This window comes from Panthera onca, chromosome B3 (assembly GCF_046562875.1).
Source record: "Panthera onca isolate mPanOnc1 chromosome B3, mPanOnc1 haplotype 2, whole genome shotgun sequence".
Classification (NCBI taxonomy): Eukaryota; Metazoa; Chordata; class Mammalia; order Carnivora; family Felidae; genus Panthera; species Panthera onca.
The window spans coordinates 110,358,954-110,383,683 of NC_138344.1; the positions used below are offsets into that span (position 1 = coordinate 110,358,954).

Sequence of the window (24,730 nt, forward strand, 5' to 3'; positions counted from 1 at the left end):
CCCAGCGCCCGTTCCCAGCTCACCGTAGTGGGCTTCTCCAGGGCTGCAAAGCGCTCCGCCCAGCTGGCTGTGGATTTCTCAAAGGCTTCATGCCTCTTGATAAGCTTTTCCACACTATCCACCGTGTGTCCAAAGTCCCGGCTGGCCAGGTAGGGCTCCTGGGCGATCAACCACGCTTCGGCCACAGAGGCGTCCCTCGAGAACTGGCACACTTCCAGTACTGCCACGGGGAACAAGCCACAGATACCCCCACAAGGCCCAGGGGCCTGTTAGCACCCAATGGGGGGCTGCTCAGCAGACAGGGAGCTAGCGGTCAGGCAGGAGGCCCGCACGGGTGCCGGTGAATTACGCGGACACCCTGCTCCGTGGTGACCTGCGCCAGAAACCACTCTATCCCCACGCCACACCAGGCCCCTTCCTCATCTCTACCCAGAGTTACATTTGAAAAACACGTTAATCAGAACTCGAATTTGAAAACAAAATGTAATTTAGAGGTCTCCTCTTGAGGAGCAGCCTTTTGCCCTGAACACCCTCTCTTCCCAGCCCGCGGCTATCTCACATAATCATGCACAAGCAGCCATGGGCCCTTGTAGGCCTTCCTGGCTTGTGCGTGCCTCCTCCCTGAGTGGCAGGGTTTTCCACCTCTCCTGTCGCCAGCTGAGGAGGACAGAGCTCTTTCTGTGCCTGACACGCCTCAGATCAAACATGCAGGAAGCTCTAGAGCCTTACCCCGTGACCACCCCCCACCCCCAGATTACAGCTCTACAGGGACACCAGCCTGGGACGAGGCGGCAGCACCTTCCCAGCTCAGGTTCTACCCAGACCTGGGCGAGCCCGAGGGCGAGCAGGGAGAAGGCATGCTGGCGGGTGAGAGGTGGGCTTCCAGCAGCCTGTCCACACAGGTCTGTGTGGACCCCAGAACCTTGCAGATGAGTGGTGCTGCAGGGGGCGGGGGCTCATCTCCAGGCAGTGAAAGTCACCCCTCTGTGCCCCTACCTCAGCAGGCATCTGCACCCCCTCCCCCGCAGGTTCTGGGTCCCAGAGGTACTCACACATGCGGAGCCGCTCCCAGCGGGCCTCCCACCTCTCGTTCATCTCCTTCCTCCTGTAGAGCACCTGCTTCAGTTTCTCGCTGATCTGGGGGAAGGAAGGGAGAATCACTCAGGCTTTGGGAAACCTTTCCCCTGTCTGGGATGGTATGCAAATGGATCCTGCAAAGCATGCTGGGTTTGGTCACATGGATCTGGCTTCAAGTCTGGCCCTGCCACTTGCCAGCTGTGCAACCCTGGGCAAGTTACTTAACCTCTCTGAGGCACATGTGCCTCACCCTAGGAAATGGGTGTTGCCAATCCCACATGTGTGCATGTCATGGTTGGTTAGGCGGGTTGTGAGACTGCTCTCCACTGCTAAGCTGCCAACCTTGGATGGGTTTGGTGAGGCTCTAATCCCTGGGCCTGCACACAGCCCTGATGCTCCATGAGTGAAAGAAAGAGGAGTCTCCTCAGAGAAACCATGGCCCCCAGCACCTTCCCCAGGAAGCTGTCTGGCCCAGCAAGAGTGAGGGCAAGGACACGGAGGGGCTCATCTTCACCCCACTGTCCTTCTCACCTCCTCCGAGGCCTGGTGCTGCCTCTGCAGCAGGGACTCGCCCAGCTCCAGGCAGGCGCTAAAGTTCTTGCTCCGGGTTTCAATCTCTGCCTTGATGCCCTGGTGATACTTCATGAGCAGCTCCACCGAGGAGACGTCCCTGGGGAAGGGGGGAGGGTCAGGAATTGAGGAGGGAGTTTGGGGGAAGAAGGAAACTCTGGGTGACTCTGGCCTGCCTGATGCCAAGTCCTGACTGGAGAGGGCCACCCCCTGCCTGCCTGAGAGTCTGAACACACTTCCTCCTCTCTCTCTGGGCAGCCTAGCCCCAGCAGGAACACTGATGCCCTGGTGTCTGCCGTTGGTCAGTTGGCATGGGATAGGCGGGGGATTTGGGAACCCCCAAAGAAGCCTGAGAACATTATTTGACAACAAAAAGGAATAAAGTACCGACACATCCTACAACATGGATGAACCTTAGAAAGATTGTGCCAGGTGAAAGAAGCCAATCATGAAAGACCACATAATGTAGAATTCCTTTTCTATGAGCAGTCTAGTATAGGCAAATCTAGAGAGACAGAAAGCAGATTCGTGGTCGCCAGGGGCTGGGGGAGGAGGAAATCATGGGGTGATGACTGCCAAAGAGTACAGGGTCTCTTTTAGGGGTGATGAAAATCTTCTAAACTTGGATTGTAGTGATGGTTGCAAAAAAACCCCCTGGATGGGGCACTTTAAAAGGCTGAATTATACGGTATGTGAGTTACTCCAGGGTAACAATGTTAAATATAAAGGCTTGGCCATCAGGATGGGCACCCTAGGACACAGGGACAGAGGTGGGCTGGTGACCATTGCCTTTCATGGACAATGAGCTCCTTCCTGAGCTCCCCAGCCCAGCACTGGGGGGAAGAGTGCACAGTCTCGGACCTGCCCAGCTTTGGGTACGTGAAGTGCTTTTTTTCACTGACAGCTGTGGTCCTCGCCCTGCCGTCAGATCTGAATGGCAGAGGTCTTCCTCGCCACTCTCAGGGCTCCCTTCACTCTGAAGTGCTTGGTCCCCCCCACTAGAAGCTGAGCCACTCAGTTTCTGCCCAGGCCCAGCCTCAGGTGCCCCCACAGTCCAGGACTGTCTCTCCAAGGAGGAGTAGTGCCCCGAGGGCAGCACACTGGTCCGCCAGCCTCTGGGACCAAGTGGCTGAGGAGAGGGGCTGCCTTGAGGACGTCCCCCTTACCTGGGCCTCTCCTGGGTCTCAATCTGCCGGATGATGCCCTCCATCCAGGAGAGGAGGTCTCGGACCATGCTCAAGAAGCGGAATTTGTCTGCCGTGTCCACCAGCTGGGTACGGCGTCCCGCACAGGCGTCGAGCAGTGCTTGCCACGCAGCAGACACCTCCTGCTCCTTGTTCTGGATGGCATCTGCTTTTTCCCCAGCGTATGCTGTCTGCAGGCGGGTGGCCACGTCCTGGAACTGCTGTACCTGTGGTCGGGCGAAATTGGACGTTGTTCTCCAGAAAGACGTGTCTTGGGCCTCTGATGGGCAAGGGCAAGGGATCTGTCTCCTCCTGGTCTCCCTCCCCAGGGCTCTTCTAGAAGGCAAGATCTTCAGCCTCCCACCAACACTGGGGGAAAAGGCACCTTGTTTTGGCCTCTATGGACCCATGCCATCCCTGGGGCTTTGAGGAGAATACAGGAGTGGAAGGGACCCTATGCCCTTTGATCTCCCTAGAATTAATGGGAGTAACTATGTGCCAGGCACTGTTCTAAACATTTTCTTATTTATTACTTTCTTAATCTTTACAACCATCTCATGAAAGAGGTACTATTGTGATCCCTGGTTTCGAGACGAGGAAACTGAGGCACAGGGAGGCTTGGTGACTGGCCTGAGGTCATTCACACTAGAAGAGGGGTGCAGACTGGGGGTATGCTCCTGAGTTCCTGTTCTTAACCACTCAGCATGCTGCCTCTCTGAGGAAGGGGCTGTACCGGACCCCCTGTCTGAGGCCAGTCCCAGCACAATGAAGCCTTATTCCTGAGACTTCAGCAGGCTGTGCCCACCTCAGGGGCTCTGGCATCCACAAGGCACAAGAGCCTCACGACAGACCCCATCTCCAGCTGGACAAATTCCTGGGAGGTCCTCTCTTGGGTGAACCAGGGCCCAACCTGCCTTGGCATCCCATCCCTGAACCCTGATGGGCGGGTGCAGGATTCCATAGCTAGCCTCTCTCCCAGTCTCTCTGGAAGGCTGCTGAGGCCCTGGCATTAAGATCCTTTGGGGCACCTGGGTGGCTCAGTCGGTTAAGCGTCCGACTTCAGCTCAGGTCATGATCTCATGGTCCGTGAGTTTAAGCCCCACGTCGGGCTCTGTGCTGACAGCTCAGAGCCTGGAGCCTGCTTCAGATTCTGTGTCTCCCTCTTTCTCTGCCCCTCCCCTGCTTGTGCTCTCTCTCTCTGTCTCAAAAATAAATAAAAACATTTTAAAAAAAAAAAAAAAAAAAAAAAAAAAAGATCCTTTGCTCTCACCCTTTCAATCACATCAAGTTCTGTGGAGCCCTACGGACCTTCAGAGGTGCCTTGGAGGCCTTCCAGTGATGGGAAGAGGGGGGTCTAAGCAGATCTTGGGGTCCCTCCAGCTCCCATAGAGAAAGACCAAACAGCCTGGTGGCTGAGGGCATGGTGTCTACAGCCAGACTGCCAGGATCTGAATCTTGGCTCCACTGTTGATCTATGTGTTCCCAGCCAACTTGTTCACTCTCTCTATGCCTTGCTTTCCTCATCTATAAAATGCAGATAATGTTAGAAGCTACTTCAGGGGGTGGCAATGAGGATTCAGTGCCTAAATAGATTGCTTATACCCATACTGGTGCTAGAAAAGGAACATACATATATGCTCGCTCGTAACACTGTTATACGACCAGAGAAAGAACATTTTAAGGTATGTTTTGCGTTGGGCTTTTCTGAAGATTCAGTTTGAAGAACTACTTCTGAAGCTAAGGAATGTCTGAAAGCCGCAGCTCCCTGCCTTTTTGCCCCGAGCTGTTGCCTTTCTTAGGAGGTGAAATTCCCTGGTGTCCATTCTAGAGGTTTCACCTCTAGAAGCCAGAGAGGCCTCGACGCCCCCGGGGGCCTGGTCATGGGGAAGATGTGAAAGGCAGGTCCCTGGAGCCTGCAGGTGGGGCAGCAAGGGACAGAAGGCACCTGCAAGCCCAGCATCTGCAGCTCCCGCTCAAAGGCAGTGTGCACCCGGTGGAAAGACTCGGCAGTGCTGGCGTCCAGCCCCACGTCCTCGGGCAGCTCACGGTGCTTCTCATCGATGAGGCCCAGGATCTCGGCGCCCGTGTAGAAGTAGCGGTGCAGGTCATGGGAGGCGGCCAGCAGCTGCATGCGCGTGTCGATGAGCTCTAGCAGGTCCGCCCACATCTCGTTCAGCCCATCCTTCCACTCGGCGATGGTGGCCGCTTCGCTATGGCCTGCGTCGATGAGCCGCTCGATGATGATGTTCACGTTGTCCACCCGTTCCTGCCCAATCGCCCCAGTCTCCCGAGCAAAGTCCCGGAACTTGTCCCGGAGGAGCTGGACATGGGGTAAACAGAAACGTGGTTATGGGGCTCAGGGGTGGGGTGGTGTCATCACCCCAGCTGCAGACTTTCTTGAGTGGCAGCCAGAGCACCTGGAGCCACAGTCCCACACCTGCCCAGGGCAGCCTGAGTCCACAGTGGTGTCTGCATCTCCGGGTAGCAGTGTGTGCGCGTGCGCGTGTGCGCCCAGAGTGACCGCTCCTGCAACTATGGCATTCGAGGAAGACAGAGAAAGCAGTTGTGAGTACTCACAGTGACATGGTCAAAGTCTTGCCCCATTTCAAGGGAAGAGGCCATCCGCTCCTTTTCCGTAATCCACTGCTCCAAGTCATCCGCCTCCCTCTTCAGCTGGAACAGGTGGTACATGTTCTCCAGCTTCCGCCTGCGCTCCTCCGCCATGTCCTTCAGCCCTGCATACTGCTTGTCCACCTGCCCCTGAAGCCGGATGATCTGTTCCCTGGAATTCAAAACAAGAAAGCACTCAGAGATGGAGGCAGAGAGCCCAGAGCAGCTAGTGCAGGGGAGCTGATGTACTCCTCCCACCTGTGGCAGGGATACATGGGGAGGGAAGGCAGGAGAAATGACAGCAGCTTTCCCTGGGGAAGTGCTGGGGAGAAAAAAAGAACCATCCCTTAGACCAGAATGCCTCAAGGTGCCTCCCACCATTATCCATCACCCAGGGAAGCTTAGAGAGACAAAAAAGAAGCCCCTCCATATTCCTCCAAGGAGGCTGAAGGAGCAGCACTGTGAGCGGGCTCCAGCACCAGCAGGGAGGGGCCTGTGGTCCCAAGCGCTCAATCCCTGGGGCTCCCCTGAGAGATGCTGCGGTGGATGCTGAAACCCCACAGCGGTGTATGCCCTGTGGGCAGCCGAGGACAGGGCTGAGCCCGGGGTGGGAGGTGCAGCCTGAGGTGTGCAACCCAGTGGGCCCCCATCTGTGTAGAACCAACTAGATGGGTGTCGGTTTTCTACCTTCATGCCCACACAATGATTTTGCTGAGACACTGTGAGATCCTGAAGTATCCTCTGGACCATAAAGAGAAAAGCGAAGTTACTCTTCAGTGTCTCTTAGCATAATCTAACTCTACGAAAGATTAGGTCTCTTGGTTCACCAAGAGGGGAGTTTTGCCATTGCATTTTCTGATCTTTTTGCAAATCAGGCTTTAGTTGGCCCCGTTTGAAGTTACTCACACAAAACCGAAACATGAAATGGAATTGGGCCAATCAGCAGTTTTCTCAAACCCACAGTTTCCATGAAAACTGTTGCTATTTTCCCCAAAACTGTTGCTATTTTCCCACTTGGACCCACAGGGATCCCAGTTGGTGGGGCCCCGGCCAAGTCGCTCTTGGTGCACACGCACCCCTCAGGGTGGCCTGCAGACAGCAGGCTCTGGGCCCTGGAGGCCAGCTGCTTGATGTTCCTCCCGTACTCCTCCACCGTGTGTTGCTGCCTCAGATGCCGCTTCAGCATCACGATGGCGCCCTCTTCATCCTAGGAGGCAGAGGCTGTCAGGGCACCTGCTCAGGGAGGTGCTCGAGACTGGGGAGGGGAGGGGGGGTAGCCAGGCTCACGGGACCCCCCCTACCCCCCCCCCCAAAGAAAACTGTGCATGATTCCCTCCTGTGATTCCTTTCCCACGACATCCTACCTTCCTCTTGGTTCTTTTCTGACTCCTACCCTCCCAGGCCCAGCTCCACCCTTCTGACCCCAGGAGAACTTCCTTAGAGATCCCGCACACCTCATCTCCCATCCCTCCCGTGGCAGTCCATCAGTACAGAATCCATGGCATGAGAAAGGTGAGGAAATCTTGGGTTAGGTCAAATCTAAGTTGGCAGACAGGGCACCTGACTGCAGTGTGTATGCTGTAGTGGGTATCCTCACACACCCGGAGGTACCAGGTGTGACTGCCCCCCACTGCCCCAGCCTGACCCCCCCAGCCCGGGCCGACCTTCGGGGTCTCGTCGGAGATGATGTAGAGTTCCTGCTCACTGATCCAGGCCTCGGCCTCGCCTGCGTCCAGGTAGTACTGCTGTGCCTCGCTGGCGTCCCGCAGGCGCTGCAGCCTGCCGGCCGCTGCCTCCCGCAGGGTGTCCCACAAGCCCTGCAGGCGCCCCAAGCGCTCCTCGATTTCCTGGCAGTCGACCTCCGCCACCTCCACCAGCCGCTGCCCTCTCTGCAGCACGTCCTCCACCCGTGGCGCATGGCCCAGGATCTCATTCTGCAGGGTCTGTGGGCGGAGGGGAAGGGCTCAGAGGCGGGGCTCTCCCGCCACAAAGGGGGGCCAGGCTTGCACTCTGGCACCTTCCCTGGTGGGCTCCTGCACTTTTGGAAAAGCTAGTGCCGAGCAGGTGGTGGCAGTAAAAACTGCCCCTGACCACGTGCCAGGCGCGGCGCTAGGCACCACCCAGCACCCTCCGCTCGCGGTCAGAGAGGAGCACGGAGGGCAGTGAGGAGCCGCTAGGTGACATGTGGGCAAAGAGTGGCAGCGCGGCATTTGAACGTGGCCCTCTCTGCTCCCTGTGCTTCCTGTGTCTCAGCAGAGCTTGCTTCTTAGCTGTACTTGTTGGAGGAAAGGAAAACAATTTTTAAATGGCCTTGATATCTTATTTTAGCATCTCTGGCTCCATGTACAACAGTTGACAGTTATTCCTTGTTCAGATTTTAGGATTTGGGCTCCCCGCCTTCCCATTTCCATGCCTCAAATCTTTTGTGAACTTTGTATTATTTCCTGTTTAAGCATTTAGCCACCAAAATAGCATTCTCCTCTCACACTGGTGTCTAGGTCACCTTTTTCCTCAGGGGGCCATGACCCACGTGGGACTTCCTTTCTGGGTCCTGGAGCCCCAAGCCTACTTGTTTCTTGTGTGTGGGCTCTTGGCTCCTTACACCTCCTCTCCTCCTTTTGTACAATTTGCCTGTGGCCTTTAAAACCACCCGGAGGGCGGGGGCAAGAGCTGTACACACAAGTAGTGCAGTGACTGTCAGCATTTAAAATCTACAGACCCAGCACTATCCACAAGTCACCCAGCTTGCTGAAATGCCTTTTTACCCTTTCGACCCGAAATCTCAATTCTGACAATTTTTTGTGGTCTAATTGAATTCAAACAACCCATGGTGTCAGCTCCGTGTGCCTCTTTACTATTCCTGAGATCTTACGACCTCTGCAAGGGATCCTACAAGGTATTTCGCTCCCTCTTTTTAAGCAATTCCTTTATTGGCTCCCATGCAGTGTGCCCACTTATGATGTATTCTTCGTACCTCACGCGACCAACATGTATTTATTATTTCCTGGGTACAAGGCCTTGTTCTAGGTTCTAGGGACAGCCTGGGAACAAGATAAATAAAACCCCTGCCCTCATAAAGCTTACGCTGTTGTAGAGGGAATAGAAGGTGAGCATGCAAATAAGTGAATAAATGTGGACAATGGGTATCATGAGGAAAATACTGCAATGAGATGAAGAATGTCTACTGATGCGTGCTGACGGCTACCTGAGCTCGGGGTGTCAGAAAGGGCCTTCCTGAGGAGATGGCATGAGTTACGAGAAGGAGGCAACCTCACAAAGACTTGGGGCGTGAGTGTTGCCGGCAAGACAGAAGAGTGAGCATGAAGTCCCTGGGGTGGAAGCAAGGCCTGCACTATCTGTAGGCCAGAGACAGGGCCAGGAAAGCTACAATACTGTGATGAGGAGGGCCAAAGTGATGAGAGGTGACTTTAGAGGAAGGCAGGGGCCAGATCAGGTGGGACAGTGGTTCTTAACCCTGGTTGCACATTGAATAATCTGGGAAGACATACAGAGTCAGGGCCCTATCCCCAGAGACCTTAATTAATTTATCTGACACAGGAACTGGGCATTCTTAGGTTTCAAATTTCCCTCAGGTGATTCTCATGTGCAGCCAAAGTTGAGAACCATTCATACCTTGCAGGATTTGTTCTAGTTGCAATGGACAGCCATTAGAGCAGTGGTTCTCAAGGTGGGATCCCAGACCCATGGCATCATTATCACCCAGGATCTTGATAGATATGCAAATTATGAGGCTCTACCCCCAGAGTCTGAATCAGTAGACCTGAGGTGGATCCCAGTCAACTGTGTTTTAACAAGCCCTCTAGGGGAGTCTGATGCACACTGAACTTTGAGAACCACTGCAATACAGGGAGTGATGAAAGGAGATTTAAACCTTAGCTAGTCTAGTCTAAAGTCGTCTTTACTAGGGCAGCCATGATCTCCCAGGAGACTACCTTTCCCTTCTTGATTAGGGGAACCCCATCCATATTTGTCTTGCTCTTTTCCTGAAATAGCAACCTTCATCCAGGGGAGTTCAGAGTCTTTTGGCAATAACACCAAGGTTAGACAGAGTCAAAATCTTTAGTGTTGCAGGGAGTGATGTTGGCTCATTTTACAGTTGAGGAAACTGAGGCCCCAAGAATACACTCTTCTGTCAGTGTCCTTCTTTTAAATGGAGGTTGTGACGTTAATTGAATCTCCACCTACTACTTTCTGGCCCAAGTCCCTCCCTGTGCCCACTGGAGGCTTTATGACTAGGTTGTGTCAACTGGAAGCAAAGGGTCTGAGAGTTTGAATATAAATCAGACCCCTGCACAGCAGCTGGGCTCTGTGAGCAGATGCCAGCTGCTATTGTTTTGAGGAAGTACTATCTGTCCTGACCTTTCTTCCCCAAGGAGCTGCAATACTGACTGGCATTCTGGGACACACTGCTCTTCTCTGGGGTAAGTTCCCAGGCTCTCATTGCTCTTGGCTGTGGCTGCCCCCACTCCCTGACCCAGAGAGGAGACCGGGCAGCAGGGGCAACTCTCTGCCCAAGAGTAGGGTCTGTGGCCAGCCCATCTGGACACAGAGACACCCTGAGCCCATGCAGCTGTATCTTCTTCGAAGATACAAGAGCATACTTGTATTCCTGATATAGGAGGAAATATGGCATCTGCTCACTTCCAGGAGTCTCACCAGGGCCACAGAAGTAACTAGGGTCATCAGGCTTAAGAAAGAGCAGAACAGCAAGTGGATGTTGTTCCAAAGGTTCAGATACCAAGTTTAGTGGCTTCCTAATGGGGCTTGAGCCCCACAAATATTCTCATGTGTTGGGAGAAATGGGTCCTACTTACCCTGAGGGCCAGGCTCAGCCCTGGAAGAGGGGCAAGTCATTATTGAGAAAGAAATCAGGAGCTATGGGCTTCCTTTCAGGGAGGCCATGGGATACAGAAGCCTTAAAGCACAATAAACCCTGGGCCAGGGCTTCTGGGTCCTGCACTCATGTATGCTCTGATGGGTCTAAATGCCCCCAAATCCTTAAACATCTGGACATCCCCTGACCAGCCCGGCTCTGCTATGGACTTCCCAGAATTCTCTCTGCCATCACCAAAGCTTCTCTTTTTATGGGGTCTGTGAGCCTCATCGCTACCAACAAGAATAATAATCTGCTGTTGCTGGCTTTCTGCATGTCAAGGCTGGGAGTTCCTCCCTGGGAAGGGCAGGGGCAGGGAGGAGGTGGTGGGTGGTGGGGGGTGGGGGTGGGGGACACTAACCAGGTGAAGCAGGACTCACCTGATTCTTCTTCATGAACAGCTGTACAGTTTGCAGATTCGTGCCATAGTCAGCTGACTGGGCCAGAGGCAGCCTTTCTTCCACCCACAGCTGTAGAGACCAGAAGGCAGGGGCAGCTGATGATGGTCATGGTCAACTTTTCCCCACACACGCACCTGGGTCAGACAGAGCTCTTTCCTGCTGTGTCTTCCCGGTTCTTCCCAACGCCCCATGAGGATTTTCCCCCCATTTTATAGATGGGGACAGTTTGATATTATGAGGTTCCAAATGACTTGCTCCTGGTCACACACGGGGCAGGTAACATAGCTGGATTTGAACCCAAGTCTGTCTGCCCCAAAATCCAGAACTGAGTTACCATTCAAAAAGCATTGGTCGAAGGCCTGGGTGGCTCAGTCAGTTAAGCATCCAACTCTTGATCTCAGCTCAGGTCACGATCTCACGGCTTGTGGGATCGAGTCCTGCATTGGGCCCTGTGCTGACAGTATGGAGCCTGCTTGGGATTCTCTCTCTGTCCCTTCCCCTCATGCTCTCTCAAAAATAAACATTAAAAAAAAACCCTTAAAAAAAAAGCACTGGTTTTACTATCATATTTAATGCAATAATCACATTGGCTTTCTGAGATAAGGAGATGAGGGGACAAGAAATCTTGAAAAACTGCCTAGGGCTGCAGCCAGCCATCCTGCCTCTAGGGGGGGTCTGTACCCACTCACCGTCTCATCCTCTAAGTCCCGGCTGATCTGCAGCTTGGCTCGGGATGACTCCAGCTGCTTCTTCCTCCTCTCCAGGGGCTCCAGGAGGTCCAGGAACCGCTTCTCGATGCTCACGTCTGTGTCTTCTGCCTCCTCTCCCAGTGAGGGCACCTGGGCAAGCAGCTCCCCCAGCTCCTCCTTCCGCACATTCACTTGGTCCTCCACACGCTGGGGCATAAGGGGACAGTGTCAGTACCAACCTTGGCACCTGGATAGCCCCTCATCCTCATCATCATCCGTATCCCGTTCATCTTTAAAGGCCCCACCTCCCCCAGGAAGTCTCTCTGGGTGCCCCCATTCATCCTTCCTGCCTCACAAGCACCTGTCCTATACTTGTGGTGCATGCTTTTATTAACCCCGGATCCCTGTCTTCACTACAAAGGGGTAGGAGATGGGTTATGAACCAGGAGACATTTTTGCTTGATAAAGGCAAGCCCACCTAAGAGGAACAGGAGTACTTACTTTCAGGTTGCACATTTGCTTCCTAAGATCTCCTATTCCAACACTCCCAGTCTACAACCCACTCACGTGCCTTCAGCTTAGCCAGCATCCGGTTGACACTGGTCAGGTCCTTGCCAGGGTCATCAGACCGCAGCTGGTCCTCCATGGCACTGATCCACTTGTTGAGGTCGGCGTGGGTCTGTGAGCGCAGGTAGGAGTTCCTGGCAGCTGAGAGGTGCTGGGTCCTCTCCTGTGTGGTGGCCTGAAGTTCATCCCAGAGCCGGTGCAAATCTTCCAGCCTCTGGGACACCAGGGCCAAATAATGAGGCTTCTCCTCCATCAGCTGCTTTCCTTCCTGTGGGGGAAACAGGAGGGCTCACCCTCTGAGGCCAGGCAGCATCGGAACAGCCCTGCTCCAAGTGGTTGCCAGGGGTTAACCTGAGCCCTGCTCCAGTGGTTGCCAGAGGTCAGGGAGGCAAAGAATCTGCCTAGAACTCAGGTGAGGCTCATCTCAAAGACTGCACCCCCCCCTCACCCCGCCCCGAGTTATTTTCAGGAGAAGGTGTGACAGGCAGGGGTATGTCTGGGGCAAAGGACTCAGGGAGATTGTAGTATGGGGAGTTGCAGACCCGGATCAACTGATGCTAAATTATTTTTTAATTAAAAAAGATTCAAGATCCATCCAGGTACAAGCAGCATGGAAAGGACTCTACCCTCTCTTGATGGTTTTCCCAGAGGCTATGCACTACGAACCTTTGTGATATGTTTTAGTTACTGAGTGTGTCTTACCTGGTTTTCACCTGAATAAATGTACCCTTTTAGGTAAGTACAGTATAATATGACATAGGCCTAGAAATAGATGTTGCTAATAATAGCCAATAGTTACTGTATGCCTAGTAAGTGCTAAGGGCTATTCTAAGTGCTTTAATGCTCACCATCCCTTGCCTAGGTATTGTTATTACCCTCATTTTTCAGATGAAGAAACTGAGGCCCAGAGAGGTTGAGGAGTTGGACAGTCTGGCTTGGAGCCTGCACCTTCAACCACCATGGCTTCTTCCTACTTTTTCCTGGACAGCCACAGTAGGGAGGAGTAAATGCAACTGATTCTCAGATCTACCACCAGCTACATTTTGACTTGGGTCCTTGGGCAAGCTTGTTATAGGGGGGACCCCTGGATCCCCATCTATGAGGGGTTGTCCTGCCCAACCAAATAATGAGGGTCAATGGTCCCCTGAGCCACTCTACTCATCTCATATACTCCTTTGCCCTTGGGAGGGACAGTGCTGGTGTCCTGGTGAGAATAATGGAAGGCAAACAGAGATAACTGGTGTCCTGGCACTAGATGCTGAGGCACCAACTCAGGTTTTCTCACACTGTCCTGGACTGTCTCTAGACTCAGGCCACCCAGAGGAGGCACCAATTCTGACCAGACCCTACAAGGCTGGATATACCAGGAGCTCTGAAGGTTTGGCTACTATTTAGAGAAGTTTTTCACTTCCAGGTTCTATACCATCCAGTAAGCTTCAGATAGTGTCTATGCCCTGAGTGAAGCTTATTCAGGTAAGCACATCTGAGCAGAGAGCCCCCCACCACTCACCATTTGCTTTACTTACTGCATCAATGCTATCTAACCATCCTTGGTGGGAAGCCAGGTCTGCCACAAAGGCCTGGTGCTTCAGCCACTTGTTTTGAAGGTTTCTCACTTCATCATAGGAGACATCCTGAGATGTTAGCAGCTTGTCATTGATCCAGAGAGTGAGCTGTGGACAGAAAGCGGGAGTCCAACAATCTCTGAGTGTACCTCTTTGGCCAGGGGCTCAGGGCAGGTCCTGATCTCCACCTCTGGCTGCAGAAGAAGGCCAAGGAGAGGAAGTAGGAATACAGCAGAGTACCACTCTCCAAAGCTCTTGGTTCCTAACTCCCAGCACAGGCAACTTAACCTGTGTTGTCTCAGGGTTAAAACATAAGCACCTGAGTGTCTTCCCTAGTAGACTGTGTGGAGTCCCTGACTCCAGGGATATCTATGCTTCTCTCCATATTTCCAGGACCTAGGACAGGGCCTGGCCTATTACAGGAACTCAGTGAGTGTTTACTGGATGGACAGATAAATCCATCCTTTGGCAGTAGGGTGAGAAATCATTAATAAACACAGAGAAAATGTTATCTGAGGAAGAAGTCAAGGGCAGATCCTATATATAACAATGAGGGAAGAACCATGATAAGCATCCAATGTTTCCAAGATGTCCTGGCAGCATACTAAGCCTGGTTGGTGCCAAGGGCAGAGGTAGATGAAAACAAAGTTGTTTGGGCAGGGTGGAAAGGGGTATGAGGATGGGAGCAAAAAAGAAGTCAGAGAAAGCACCATTCCACACAGAAGTACTGCCCATGGAGGGACTCAGGAGTGTGGCTTACACCAGGCTGAGCAAGGACCTCTGAGTCAGTTTTCCAAATGGGAGGTTTGTTCTCTCTCTCTCTCACCCCTTAAGGTTCTGATTCATCTGGGCCTCAGTGGGGCTCAGGACTTTGCATTTAATGAGGGCCAGGACTGGCTCCATCATTTGCAGGGCCCACTGCAAAATGGAAATCCTCAAAATTATTAAGAATTTCAAGATGGCAACCACAGACCATTAAATCAAGCATGGGGCCCTTCTAAACACAGGTCCTGTATGAATGCACAGGTTGCATGTTCTTGAAGCTGGCCTTGACTAGGGCCCTAGGTGACTTTAATATAGATAGCCCTAGGGCCACTCTTTGAGGAACCCTGCCCTAGACTGTGCAAATTAAAAGATGACTTTGTAGATTCAGGGTTAAAAAAAAAATAAAAAAGAAAAAAGAGAATTGTAGAACCAAAGATTCTAGAGGATGACCTATGCTATCAAATACCCAGAGTTTCCCTCATGAAATTCCAGACTCCCAACTTGGAATCCTGTGGACTTTTTTTTTTTTTTTAAGTTTATTTACTTATTTTTTAGTAATCTCTACACCCAACGTGGGGCTCAAACCCATGACTCTGAGATCAAGAGCAGCACACTCCTCTGACTGAGCCAGCCTGGTGTACTCCCTGTGGACTTCCTAGGGCACTTTGATCCTAGAATGGAATCTCCTGCAAAGTGACCTGCCTTGCTGCAGCCTCACCTCTTGGCAGTTCTGGAGGAAGTTCTGGAGCTCCAAGTTGTCTCTCAGAGTTGCTGAGGCCTCCTGAGCCTTCTCCTTGTTTTTCCTGTGCCTGGAAGGGAAGCCGGATGCTGCGGTTCACAACATGGCTAAGCCTGGGAATCATGCACAACACCACCAGCCCTACCTGGCTCTGGCCTCATGACCTTGGGGGTGGAGAGTACCTGTCCTCAATCAGCTGCACCTTCTCTAGGATCTTGTCTGAGTAGAGGTTTTTGTCAGCTACCAGCTTGTTTCCAGAGTCCACAGGACTCAAGACCTTATCCTGGTTGTTCTCCATAGACATCAAGAAATCCTCAAACTTCCGGATCCCAGCCTCTGCAGCCTCTAGGGAGTCTGGGGGCTCCAAGTGAGCCAGAGTATATTCCTGTTGAAGCAAGTTTCCAGATAAGGGATGAAGACAAGCTGAGAGGGCAGTGAGGACACTTGCCAAGCAGTAGCACCATGTGCAGCCATATAGGCTACAGCATGAATGGTGACCTGCTGGAGTTGTGCAAGGAAGAGGCAACCCCAGGCTTGGCCCCTGGCACCCGAGGAACAGTGCGCCTAAAGCCACATGGAAGGGTAATTGCTCAGGGGAAAATTTACAACTCCAGCCTGTAACTGACCCAAGAAGAAGGCAAAGTTTAGGACACAGGGCTGGAAAAGATACATGATAAGGAACAAAGAGGATTTCCCCCCAATTGGCCAGAGAGAGTCCCCCAAAATTTGTTCTCTGAGAACATTCACAGACTCACCAGTGCTGTTGCCCTGAGAGATAACCCCACTTCCCAATCCTGAATGCCTCCCTCTACCTGATTGCTGAGGAGGGCTTCAGCTTGCTTGGCATCTCTCTGGAACTCCTGGAAGCCAAGGCACTGGGCGAGCGAGTGGTTGCGGCTCTCCCACATCCGGCACAGGGCATCCCAGCCCGCATCCAGGCCCTCCAGCCTCTGGGCCAGAAGCAGATACTCCGGGTCCGTCTGATCACGGATCACATTCTCTCCGGATACCCTGACATGCTGGTAGCTCTCTTGGTGCCCATCAATTTCGTCCTTGATGGCCGCATGCTGCTGAAGGAGCTGCTCGGCCTCTGGGAGGGACTCGGGCATGTCCTCGGAGGCCACGGCCTTCTGGGCCATGGACAGCCAGGACTGGAAGTCATCTAGATTCTGCAGGAAGGCCTGCAGCTGGCTGGCTTCACCCAGCGAGGCTTCCTGCTCCTGGAGGGCTTCCTGCAGGTCCTTCCACAGCTGCTCCACACATGCCTGCCGCTGGCCAATGTCCATTCTCTGCTCAGGGTGAGATGCCATCAGCTGCTGCGACTCACGCTCCAGGGCACCCACGCGGGCCTGGATGGCGGCCACGTCGCGCTCCAACCCCGACAGCTTCCGCTGGATGGCAATGACGCCTGCCAGGTCCTGGCCCAGGTCCTTTGTGGACCGGACCACGTGCATCTTGTCCTCAATCCACTTGCTAGTCTCTTCACAGTCCACACAATAGTTACGCACCCGGAGGGCTGAGTTTACTGCCTCCCGCCGCTCTGACACTACTGTCTGGAATGCCAGCCACCTGCCAAGGGGGACACAGAAACCCACTTCCTTAACCCTTCCCACAGGGCATCCCTACCCAGATTCCCAGCAGAGTCTCTCTCCATAGATCTTGCACACCAAAGAAAATCATCTACCCAACAAACTGTGATGAGTAAAATTCATTTATCCAATTTTACCCAAGATAATATAGACTGCCAATCGGATATTTCCATCAGGAGGAGGCGAGATTCCAACCAGAAGTTAAGGAATGACCATGACGCTTAGTTTGGTTATGTAGTTGAATTCTGGGCAAACATATAACCTGCCCAGATTTTTTGCAATGCTGAAAATAATTAGAAACCTTACATTTATCAACTTAAAGGCAATTTCAGGACACAAGGTGCCAGTGGCCCTAAAGGAACCATACAGATGCCTAAGACCATGTTCACAGTGCCCAAGGCCTAAAAAGGTCACCTTGTTTCTTTTTTTTTTTTTAATTTTTTTTTAACATTTATTTACTTTTGAGACAGAGAGAGACAGAGCATGAACGGGGGAGGGTCAGAGAGAGGGAGACACAGAATCTGAAACAGTCTCCAGGCTCTGAGCTGTCAGCACAGAGCCTGACGCGGGGCTTGAACTCACGGACCGCGAGATCATGACTTGAGCTGAAGTCAGCCGCTTAACCGACTGAGCCACCCAGGCGCCCCAAAGGTCACCTTGTTTCTAAAAGAAAAGAGGCCTGGGGTGCCTGGGTGGCTCGGTCAGTTGAACATCTGACTCTTGATTTCAGCTCAGGCCATGATCCCAGGGTCCATGCTGAGTCAGGCTCCATGCTGGGCATGGAGCATGCTTAAGATTCTCTCTCCCCATCTTCCTCTCCCCTTCTCCTACACACACACACACACACACACACACACTCTCTCTCTCTCTCTCTCTCTCTCTCTCTCTCTCTCTCTCAAAAGAAAATAAAAGTGGCCATATGGAGGAGGAGGAGGAAGAGGAAGGGAGAAACTGGGATTATAATTGAGAAATGGATAATATAATCTTGACCTTAAGATGCACTGCCAGAATGAAAATGGGAAATACGCAAAGGTCTGGCAGATGTTCTGGAACCTGGGGTTGGTCTGCAGCCCCCAGTAAGCTTCTTCTAAAGAGCTGGGCATCAGCATGGGCTGAGGCCACCAGAGACCCTTTCCTTGGACCCAAGTTTACTCATTCTGAGTAATATGTAATAAGTAAGTAATATGGAAGCACTTAAGAGTGTGCTGAGTGCTCATTTGCTGAGCTCATCTTTCTTGAATACCCACAGGGTATAATAAGTATTATGTTAGCTGTTGGGAGAACACAGTCATAGTCAGAATGCACCATATGGAGTGTATGATTTAGAGAGAAATTAAGACAAGCTCACAAAATAACTGGTATAAAGTACTATGTACACCAAGCAGAGAGAACTAAGGACACTGTGAGGGTGATGGGGGTGATGGGGGCAGGTTTTGTGGTGGACATCAGAGTTGAATCTCAATGAGCAGCTCTCCAGCACCACCACTGTACTGATCTATCTAAGGATTGGGTCCTGAGTATCTTACTCCTCTTACTCAGAACCTGGGGGAAGGAGGCTGAGCAACTAGGCAAATGGCCTGGGGAGAGGGCAAGGTGGGTACTCCCAAGGTGTGACAACAGCTGCTAAAGAGGGGTGAGAGGTCTGCAAAGAGAAGTGGGAGATAGGCTAGGAGGAACTGGGAATACCAGGACAGAGAAGAGCAAGAGCCCAAAGATTTTGGAGTTTCTCTCCTAGACAGAGAAGTCCCTGATTCCTGGGAAATTCTCTGCCTCCATGCAAGAAGCTCTGTGGTGATTTTCTAGGTCTTTCCTGGTGTGGCCTCACCACAGCCACCAGCAGAGACCACAGAGAGGATGGGCTGGGAATTAAGTCTAGTTGCTCCTGCTGCACTGTCTCTAAGATGGAAGAAGCTGACAGAACCACTCCAGTCAGCCCTGGTGAGGCCAGTCAGAAGTTCAGGTTTGGTCCTGGGCCAAGATCATTAAAAAAAAAAAAAAATGGAATTGGGGTGTGTAGATGGCTCAGTCCATTAAGCCTCCAACTTTGGCTCAGGTCATGATCTTGCGGTTCAAGGGTTTGAGCCCCACACTATGCTCTGTGCTGACAGCTCAGAGCCTGGAGTCTGCCTCAGATTCTGTGTCTTCCTCTCTGCCCCTCCCCAGCTCGCTCTCGCTTTCTCTCTCAAAAATCAACATTAAAAAAATGGAATGTATACAGCGTATGAAGGTAATCACTTATTCAGTAAGTGCTTGAATGACTCATATGGGCCAAGCCTGGCAGAAGAGATTTCAGTTGTGTCCCTGTTCACTCATTCACTAAATATTTATCATGCAACTGTCATGTGCCTTTTGCCAGGCACTGTTCTAGGCTCTAGGGACATAGCAATGAACAAAGCAAAGTACTTGCTCTCATTTGAATGAGCAGAGACAGATAAGTAAGTCCATAATTCATCAAGTGGTGATAGGTACAATGAAAAAGTAAAGCAACATAATGAGATAGAGGCAGAGGGGCTGGGTAGGAAGTAGGTAGTGATGTTTTCAACTGGGTGGTCAGTGAAGGCTGTTCCAATAAGCTGAGTCTGAATAATATAAGGGAGTAAGCCGTGTGTGTGTGTGTGTGTGTGTGTGTGTGTGTGTGTGTGTATGTGGATTTTCGGGCCTTAAATACATAAGGCTTTGTTTTGACATTATTATCATGGTAAGTCCTTCTATCAAAGAATATGGCATACTTCTCTTCCTTTTCAAGTTTTGTTCTGCTTCCTTCACATTCACTTTGCATATTTCTTGTCATTTTATTCTTTACTTTTTTATTTTTTAACATTTATTCATTTTCTTAAAATAATTTTTTTGTTAATGTTTCTGTTATTTATTTTTGAGAGACAGAGACAGAGTACAAGTGGGGGAGGGGCAGAGCGAGAGGGAGACACAGAATCCGAAGCAGGCTCCAAGCTCTGAGCTTTCAGCACAGATCCCGAAGCACAGCTCAAACCCACAAACCGTGAGATCATGACCTGAGCCAAAGTCAGACACTTAACCAACTGAGCCACCCAGGCATCCTGTTACTTATTTTTTTCTAAATATAATTTATTGTCAAGTTAGCTAACATACAGAGTATACAATGTGCTCTTGGTTTTGGGAGTAGATTCCCATGATTCATAACTTGCATACAATACCCAGTGCTCATTCAAACAAGTGCCCTCCTCAATACCCATCACCTATTTTCCCCTCCCCCCACCCCCTTCAACCCTCAATTTATTCTCTGTATTTAAGAGTCTCTTATGGTTTGCCTCACTCTCTGTTTGAAACTATTTTTCCCCCTTTCCCTTCCCCCTGGTCTTCTGTTAAGTTTCTCAAACTCCACATATGAGTGAAAACATAGGATATCTTTCTCTGACTTATTTCACTTAGCATAATACCCTCCAGTTCCATCCATGTTGTTACAAATGGCACGATTTCATTCTTTCTCATTGCCAAGTAGCATTCCATTGTATATATAAACCACATCTTCTTTAGCCATTCATCAGTTGATGGATATTTGGGCTTTTTCCATAATTTGGCTATTATTGACAGTGCTGTTATAAACATCGGGGTACATGTGCCCCTATGCATCAGCACTCCTGTATCCTTTGGATAAACTCCTAGTAGTGGCCAAGTGGATATTTGGAAAGAGAATATTCCGAACAAAGGAAAGCTCAACTATATGCTTGGTGCTCAAAGCACTGTGGGCAGTAAAGATACTGCTCTTCATTTGCTTCTAGTCTAGCAGGAAAGTTCTTCAGGATAAAAGTAATTATAATGGAAGGTAGACTATAAAGCTCTGAACCAGTACAAAGGAGGGAAAGAACGGTTTTCATCTTGGACACTGGGAAAAAGAGGCACCTGAACTGGTCTAAAGGATGGGCCTGATTTGGAATGTAGAGTTGGACGAGAATGCTCTCTGGTAGGGAGAATGGCAGTGGCATGGGGGTAGGCTGTGGGCAGAGGTGAAGAATCACAGTTGTTTAAAAAATACATATTTGAAGAGCTATCACGTGAAAGAAGACTCATAATAAGTTTTTATTTCTCTAAAGGGCAGGGCCAGAACCAAGGTCTACAAATTTCAAGGAAGGAGATTTCCATTCACTAGGAGGTCAGACCTTCTAACCAAGGGAGTTGCCTCCAAATGGGGTGGGCTGCATGGTGAAGGGGTGAGCTACCCACCCCTGTAAGTGTCTGTACAAGAACAGCGGTCTGGAGTAGTCAGCCAGATTAGATGACTTCGCAGGTACGTTTAAACTCTCAGATTTAACGAGAAAACCATCTTACCATTTCACGCCTCAGGTTTTCTCTCACCTAAGGATGGCAAGTGCCTTGACGTATTTCACTTAGGATGGTTCACAGCTTCAGGATTTATGAAGATCATTCTCATGAAGGCAACAGATACATAACTGACAAGTTCTTCCTGTCTTACACGCACACGCACACACACACACACACTTGTACACACACTCTCTCTCTCTCTCACACACACACACACACACACACCCTCATTATGTCCAAGCCTAAAGAAGATCAAAAAGTCATCTTCCTCCTCTGCACAAACTTCACATTACAGAGGAATCTCCTGACCGCAGTCTCTGTCATTAGATGCTGAGATAATCGGTCCTGTTCTAGCGACTCTGAAGTATTCCTGTCACCCTCTGCCTCCCACTGGGCCCCCACCAGAGTCTCTATTAGGCTGAGCCCTTTTTTTTTTTTTTTTTTTTTAGTACAACGGGGTCTTACCTAACTCCACCTCCCAGATTGCTTCAGGCAGAGCAAAGCCCCGACATAAGTGTGGGGAAAGGAACTGGGGCAACAGGGAGGTGGTAAACATGTGGTATTGTGTGTGCAGGGCCCAAGGTAACAAAGCGGAACACAGGCATGCGCTATCCTCAGAGATCCTTGAGGAACTCATGGCAATTATGCCTTGGACAGAAAGCACCCCCTCTCTAAAGGTTCCTTAGGGGCTGTTTTTTGTTCCAGCCACAAAGCGTGCTCAAGGCTTCCTGCTAATTCTCCTGCTCATTCAAGCCAGCCTCATTATAGATGCTGCATTTTGGCACAGGCAGGAGCTCTCTTTTATGGACAGTACTTAAGAGCTCTCAGAAAGCAATTTTTCCTGCCTACGAATGTCTGGGGAAATGTGGCATGAGTGCCTTATGGCCTGATTCTAACTACAAGTGCGCTCAGAACGTTTCCTCCATCACACAGGATAAACCCTACCCTGTGTGGTGAGTGCAGCACTGTCCACCCCTTGTTGCTACAGTCCATGGTCAGAAGGAGACTGTGACTGAGAAAGACAGGAGCTCGGAGGGTACAAACCCAACAGTGCCTAGCAGGAATCCTGACTTTGGGGCCATACCCCAAGGGTGTGTCAGTGGCCCAGAGAAGATGCCCTCAGCCCCCAGCCCTACCCACACCCCACCTGCTGTTCAGGTGGTCCTGGTACCGCTTCACTTCCCCACTGCGAGGGTGGCTGCTGTCTACCAGGCTGTTGGCAGCAAGGTTCACGCCGTCAATCTGTATCATCAACGTCTTCATCTCCTGGTCCAGGATGTCAAACCTGATAGGGACAGAGAAGATGAGGACTGGGGAGGCAGCCTGGGCACTTGGCCTACTGCCCTGTCTCTGGAACCTGGAACTCTCACTTTCTCCTTCCATCTCCTAAATACATGTGACCGGGTAAGGGGGCAGAAAGGAAAAAGTAATGCTGACAGACTCTATTTTCTGATTCATGGGTCCAATTTCATAGTTTGGCATTTCTTGGACCAGGCTAGTAAACAGCTGGTTGCTTACCACATAGGCCATTGGCTCAACGGAGAGGCAGAGGGGAAAGAAGAGGTGTGTATGTTGGGGTGGGGGTGGGGTTGGTCACCTCAAAGAACACCTGCCGTGTCTCCATTGCCACAGCTGCTACTCTTTGGCCCTAATTCCGCTGGCCTTGATACCTTGACCTGAAGGATACCCTCCCCAGACAGGTGCTCTGTCCCCAGGTAGGAGAAGGGGGAGCCTCTGGGGGCAGGGTGTAGTTATGCAAGCTGACCCTTCTGGGATAAGAGACCAGGTCTCTCCAGCACCCTGGGCCCACCCCAGCACACTCTAGGGAGTGACCTCCTCAACTCTCTAGTTCTGTACTTAAGACACTTGGAGTGCCGTCCAGACTGGGGGCATGCTCCCCCATGCCCGAGCACGGATAGAATCAGAATACTGGACAGGAGAGTGGCCTTACAGACCAGTGGTTTGCAAACTGGTCCCTGTGGCCATTTGGGGCTCTGTGGCTTAGTGACTGCCATAGAGAGCTAGAGGTGGTGAGGCTCCAACTTCTCACCTCCCCCTTAACCAAACAGTTGTACTTTCCTCTGTGTTATATGTCAGAGGTTCTATATACAATTCATTTGAACAAAGACTGCTGTGGCCGAAAAGTAACTGAATAACTGGACTAGAAAGATCTCCTGTGTTTTATTTTAAGGAAGGCCCCAGGGGGCAAAGTACCCAAAGCCACAGAGCCTGATTAAAACCCATGACTCTGGTGCATGGCCTGAGCAATTAAGGGTATCCCGTCCCCTCTCAGAGAGAGCTCTCCTGATCTAGAGGTTGTTCCTACAGTGCAGGGCCATAGTGCGGGGAGCTGAGGGAGAGAAAGCCAGGCTCTGACCTGTGCTGTGCAACCTCCAGGTCCTCCAGTGTGTCTGGGATTTCCATCTGGGCCAGCCACTTTTCCTTCTCACCCATCCACAGCTCACAGGCATCTGTCTCCCCAAACACCGTATACAGGTCCAGGGCATCCTGCAGCCTCTGCCGCCGCAGGTCTGCCTGGGCCACCACCTGCTGGTAGAGCTCCCGAAGGGCCTGCAGCCGGTTGGTCACATCTGGGGAATCCCGAAACTCTTGGGGGAAGTCCTGGGCCTGCTGTTCCAGATGTTCCATCACCCCGCGGCTCTCCTCCAGCTCCTCCAGGAAGTCCTTATGCTTCTTCCCCAGGGCCCGTGTGGCCCCCTCATCCTGTCCCACGTCTTCACCTGAGAGCAGCCGGTGTGCATCTTGCAGCCAGGCCTTTAGGTCGTCAGCATCACCCTGGAACTGGAAGAAGTTCTCAGCATCCTGGAGGTTCTTCTTGCGAAATGCAGCCAGCTCCTTCAGCTGGTCCCACTGTGCAGACACCTCCTTGATTCGGGCCTCAATCTGTGGGTGCCCAAATTGCTTACGTGCGACCATGCCCTCTGCCTCCTGGAAGATCTGCTCCAGGTGGGTGTCCAGCCCTCGGAGCTCATCCTCAAAGGCCTTGTGCTTGCGCTGAAGGATGAGCACACTCGTCAGGTCTTTGCCATAGTCCAGGGAAGAGTAGATCTGCTCCTTCTCCTTGATCCAGCTCTCGGCCTCATCCATCTCCCAGAAGAACTTCCAGAGCCGTTTGGACTGCTCCAACTGGGCCTTCCGTCCAGCTGCCATGTTGCTCAGCTCCTCAAAGCACTGCTCCAGGTGGCTGATACGGTCCTGGATAACCTGGGGGTCGCAAGGCTGGTATCCTGGGAGGAATGAAAGAAGGGAAGGCAAAAGAGGTAAGGGTTTTGTTTGTGGGCAAGCCTTGGATCAGTTGCCAGGCTAGAACCACACAATCTAGAACCTGCCATCTCACTGGGGCTTTGGAATTGGACACAGAGTTCCCAGTTGCTCAGGGGACAGGCCAAGTTCTTTATAATTAGTTCCCATTAACAATTCAGGAATAAGGTGGGTCGGCTCTTGGTAGAAATGCGTAACACGAAATTCTTTTTTAAAAGGCTCAGGCACAGATTTCAAGATGATTCTTCAAGGAGGCATCAGGATCTTTAAGACCCAAAGCTATAATTCTAAATGGTCTCTGCTGTATCTTGAACTAGCAGAGTGAATGGAAGGCAGATGATGCCTTATTGGTGTTTAGGAACACCTTCTGATTCTAGATTACTGAAGCAGTTGCCTGCTGTCTGGAGAATTTTGCTCTCCTTCAAGCTTCTCTTTTGCACCTTAGTTGATGAAAGATGCAGAATTCTAAAGCTGGAGGATTTATCCAAGTTGAGGTGCT

General features: G+C 51.4%; 1 protein-coding gene across 2 annotated transcripts in view; it reads right to left on the reverse strand.

Annotated features, from left to right (window-relative positions):
- SPTB (spectrin beta, erythrocytic) overlaps positions 1-24,730 on the reverse strand; it is a 124,883-nt gene that overhangs the window by 13,508 nt on the left and 86,645 nt on the right. For both annotated transcript variants that reach the window (XM_078448143.2, XM_078448142.2), the window contains 17 exons: positions 23,327-24,197; positions 22,097-22,234; positions 15,874-16,630; positions 15,244-15,446; positions 15,041-15,131; positions 13,519-13,665; positions 11,997-12,260; positions 11,426-11,632; positions 10,716-10,805; positions 7,106-7,384; positions 6,518-6,648; positions 5,409-5,613; positions 4,777-5,151; positions 2,814-3,058; positions 1,609-1,747; positions 1,053-1,137; positions 24-220 (listed from right to left, as the gene is read on the reverse strand). In XM_078448143.2, coding sequence (XP_078304269.1) covers positions 24-220; positions 1,053-1,137; positions 1,609-1,747; positions 2,814-3,058; positions 4,777-5,151; positions 5,409-5,613; positions 6,518-6,648; positions 7,106-7,384; positions 10,716-10,805; positions 11,426-11,632; positions 11,997-12,260; positions 13,519-13,665; positions 15,041-15,131; positions 15,244-15,446; positions 15,874-16,630; positions 22,097-22,234; positions 23,327-24,197 — 4,424 coding nt within the window. The remainder of the gene's footprint in view (positions 1-23; positions 221-1,052; positions 1,138-1,608; positions 1,748-2,813; positions 3,059-4,776; positions 5,152-5,408; positions 5,614-6,517; positions 6,649-7,105; positions 7,385-10,715; positions 10,806-11,425; positions 11,633-11,996; positions 12,261-13,518; positions 13,666-15,040; positions 15,132-15,243; positions 15,447-15,873; positions 16,631-22,096; positions 22,235-23,326; positions 24,198-24,730) is intronic.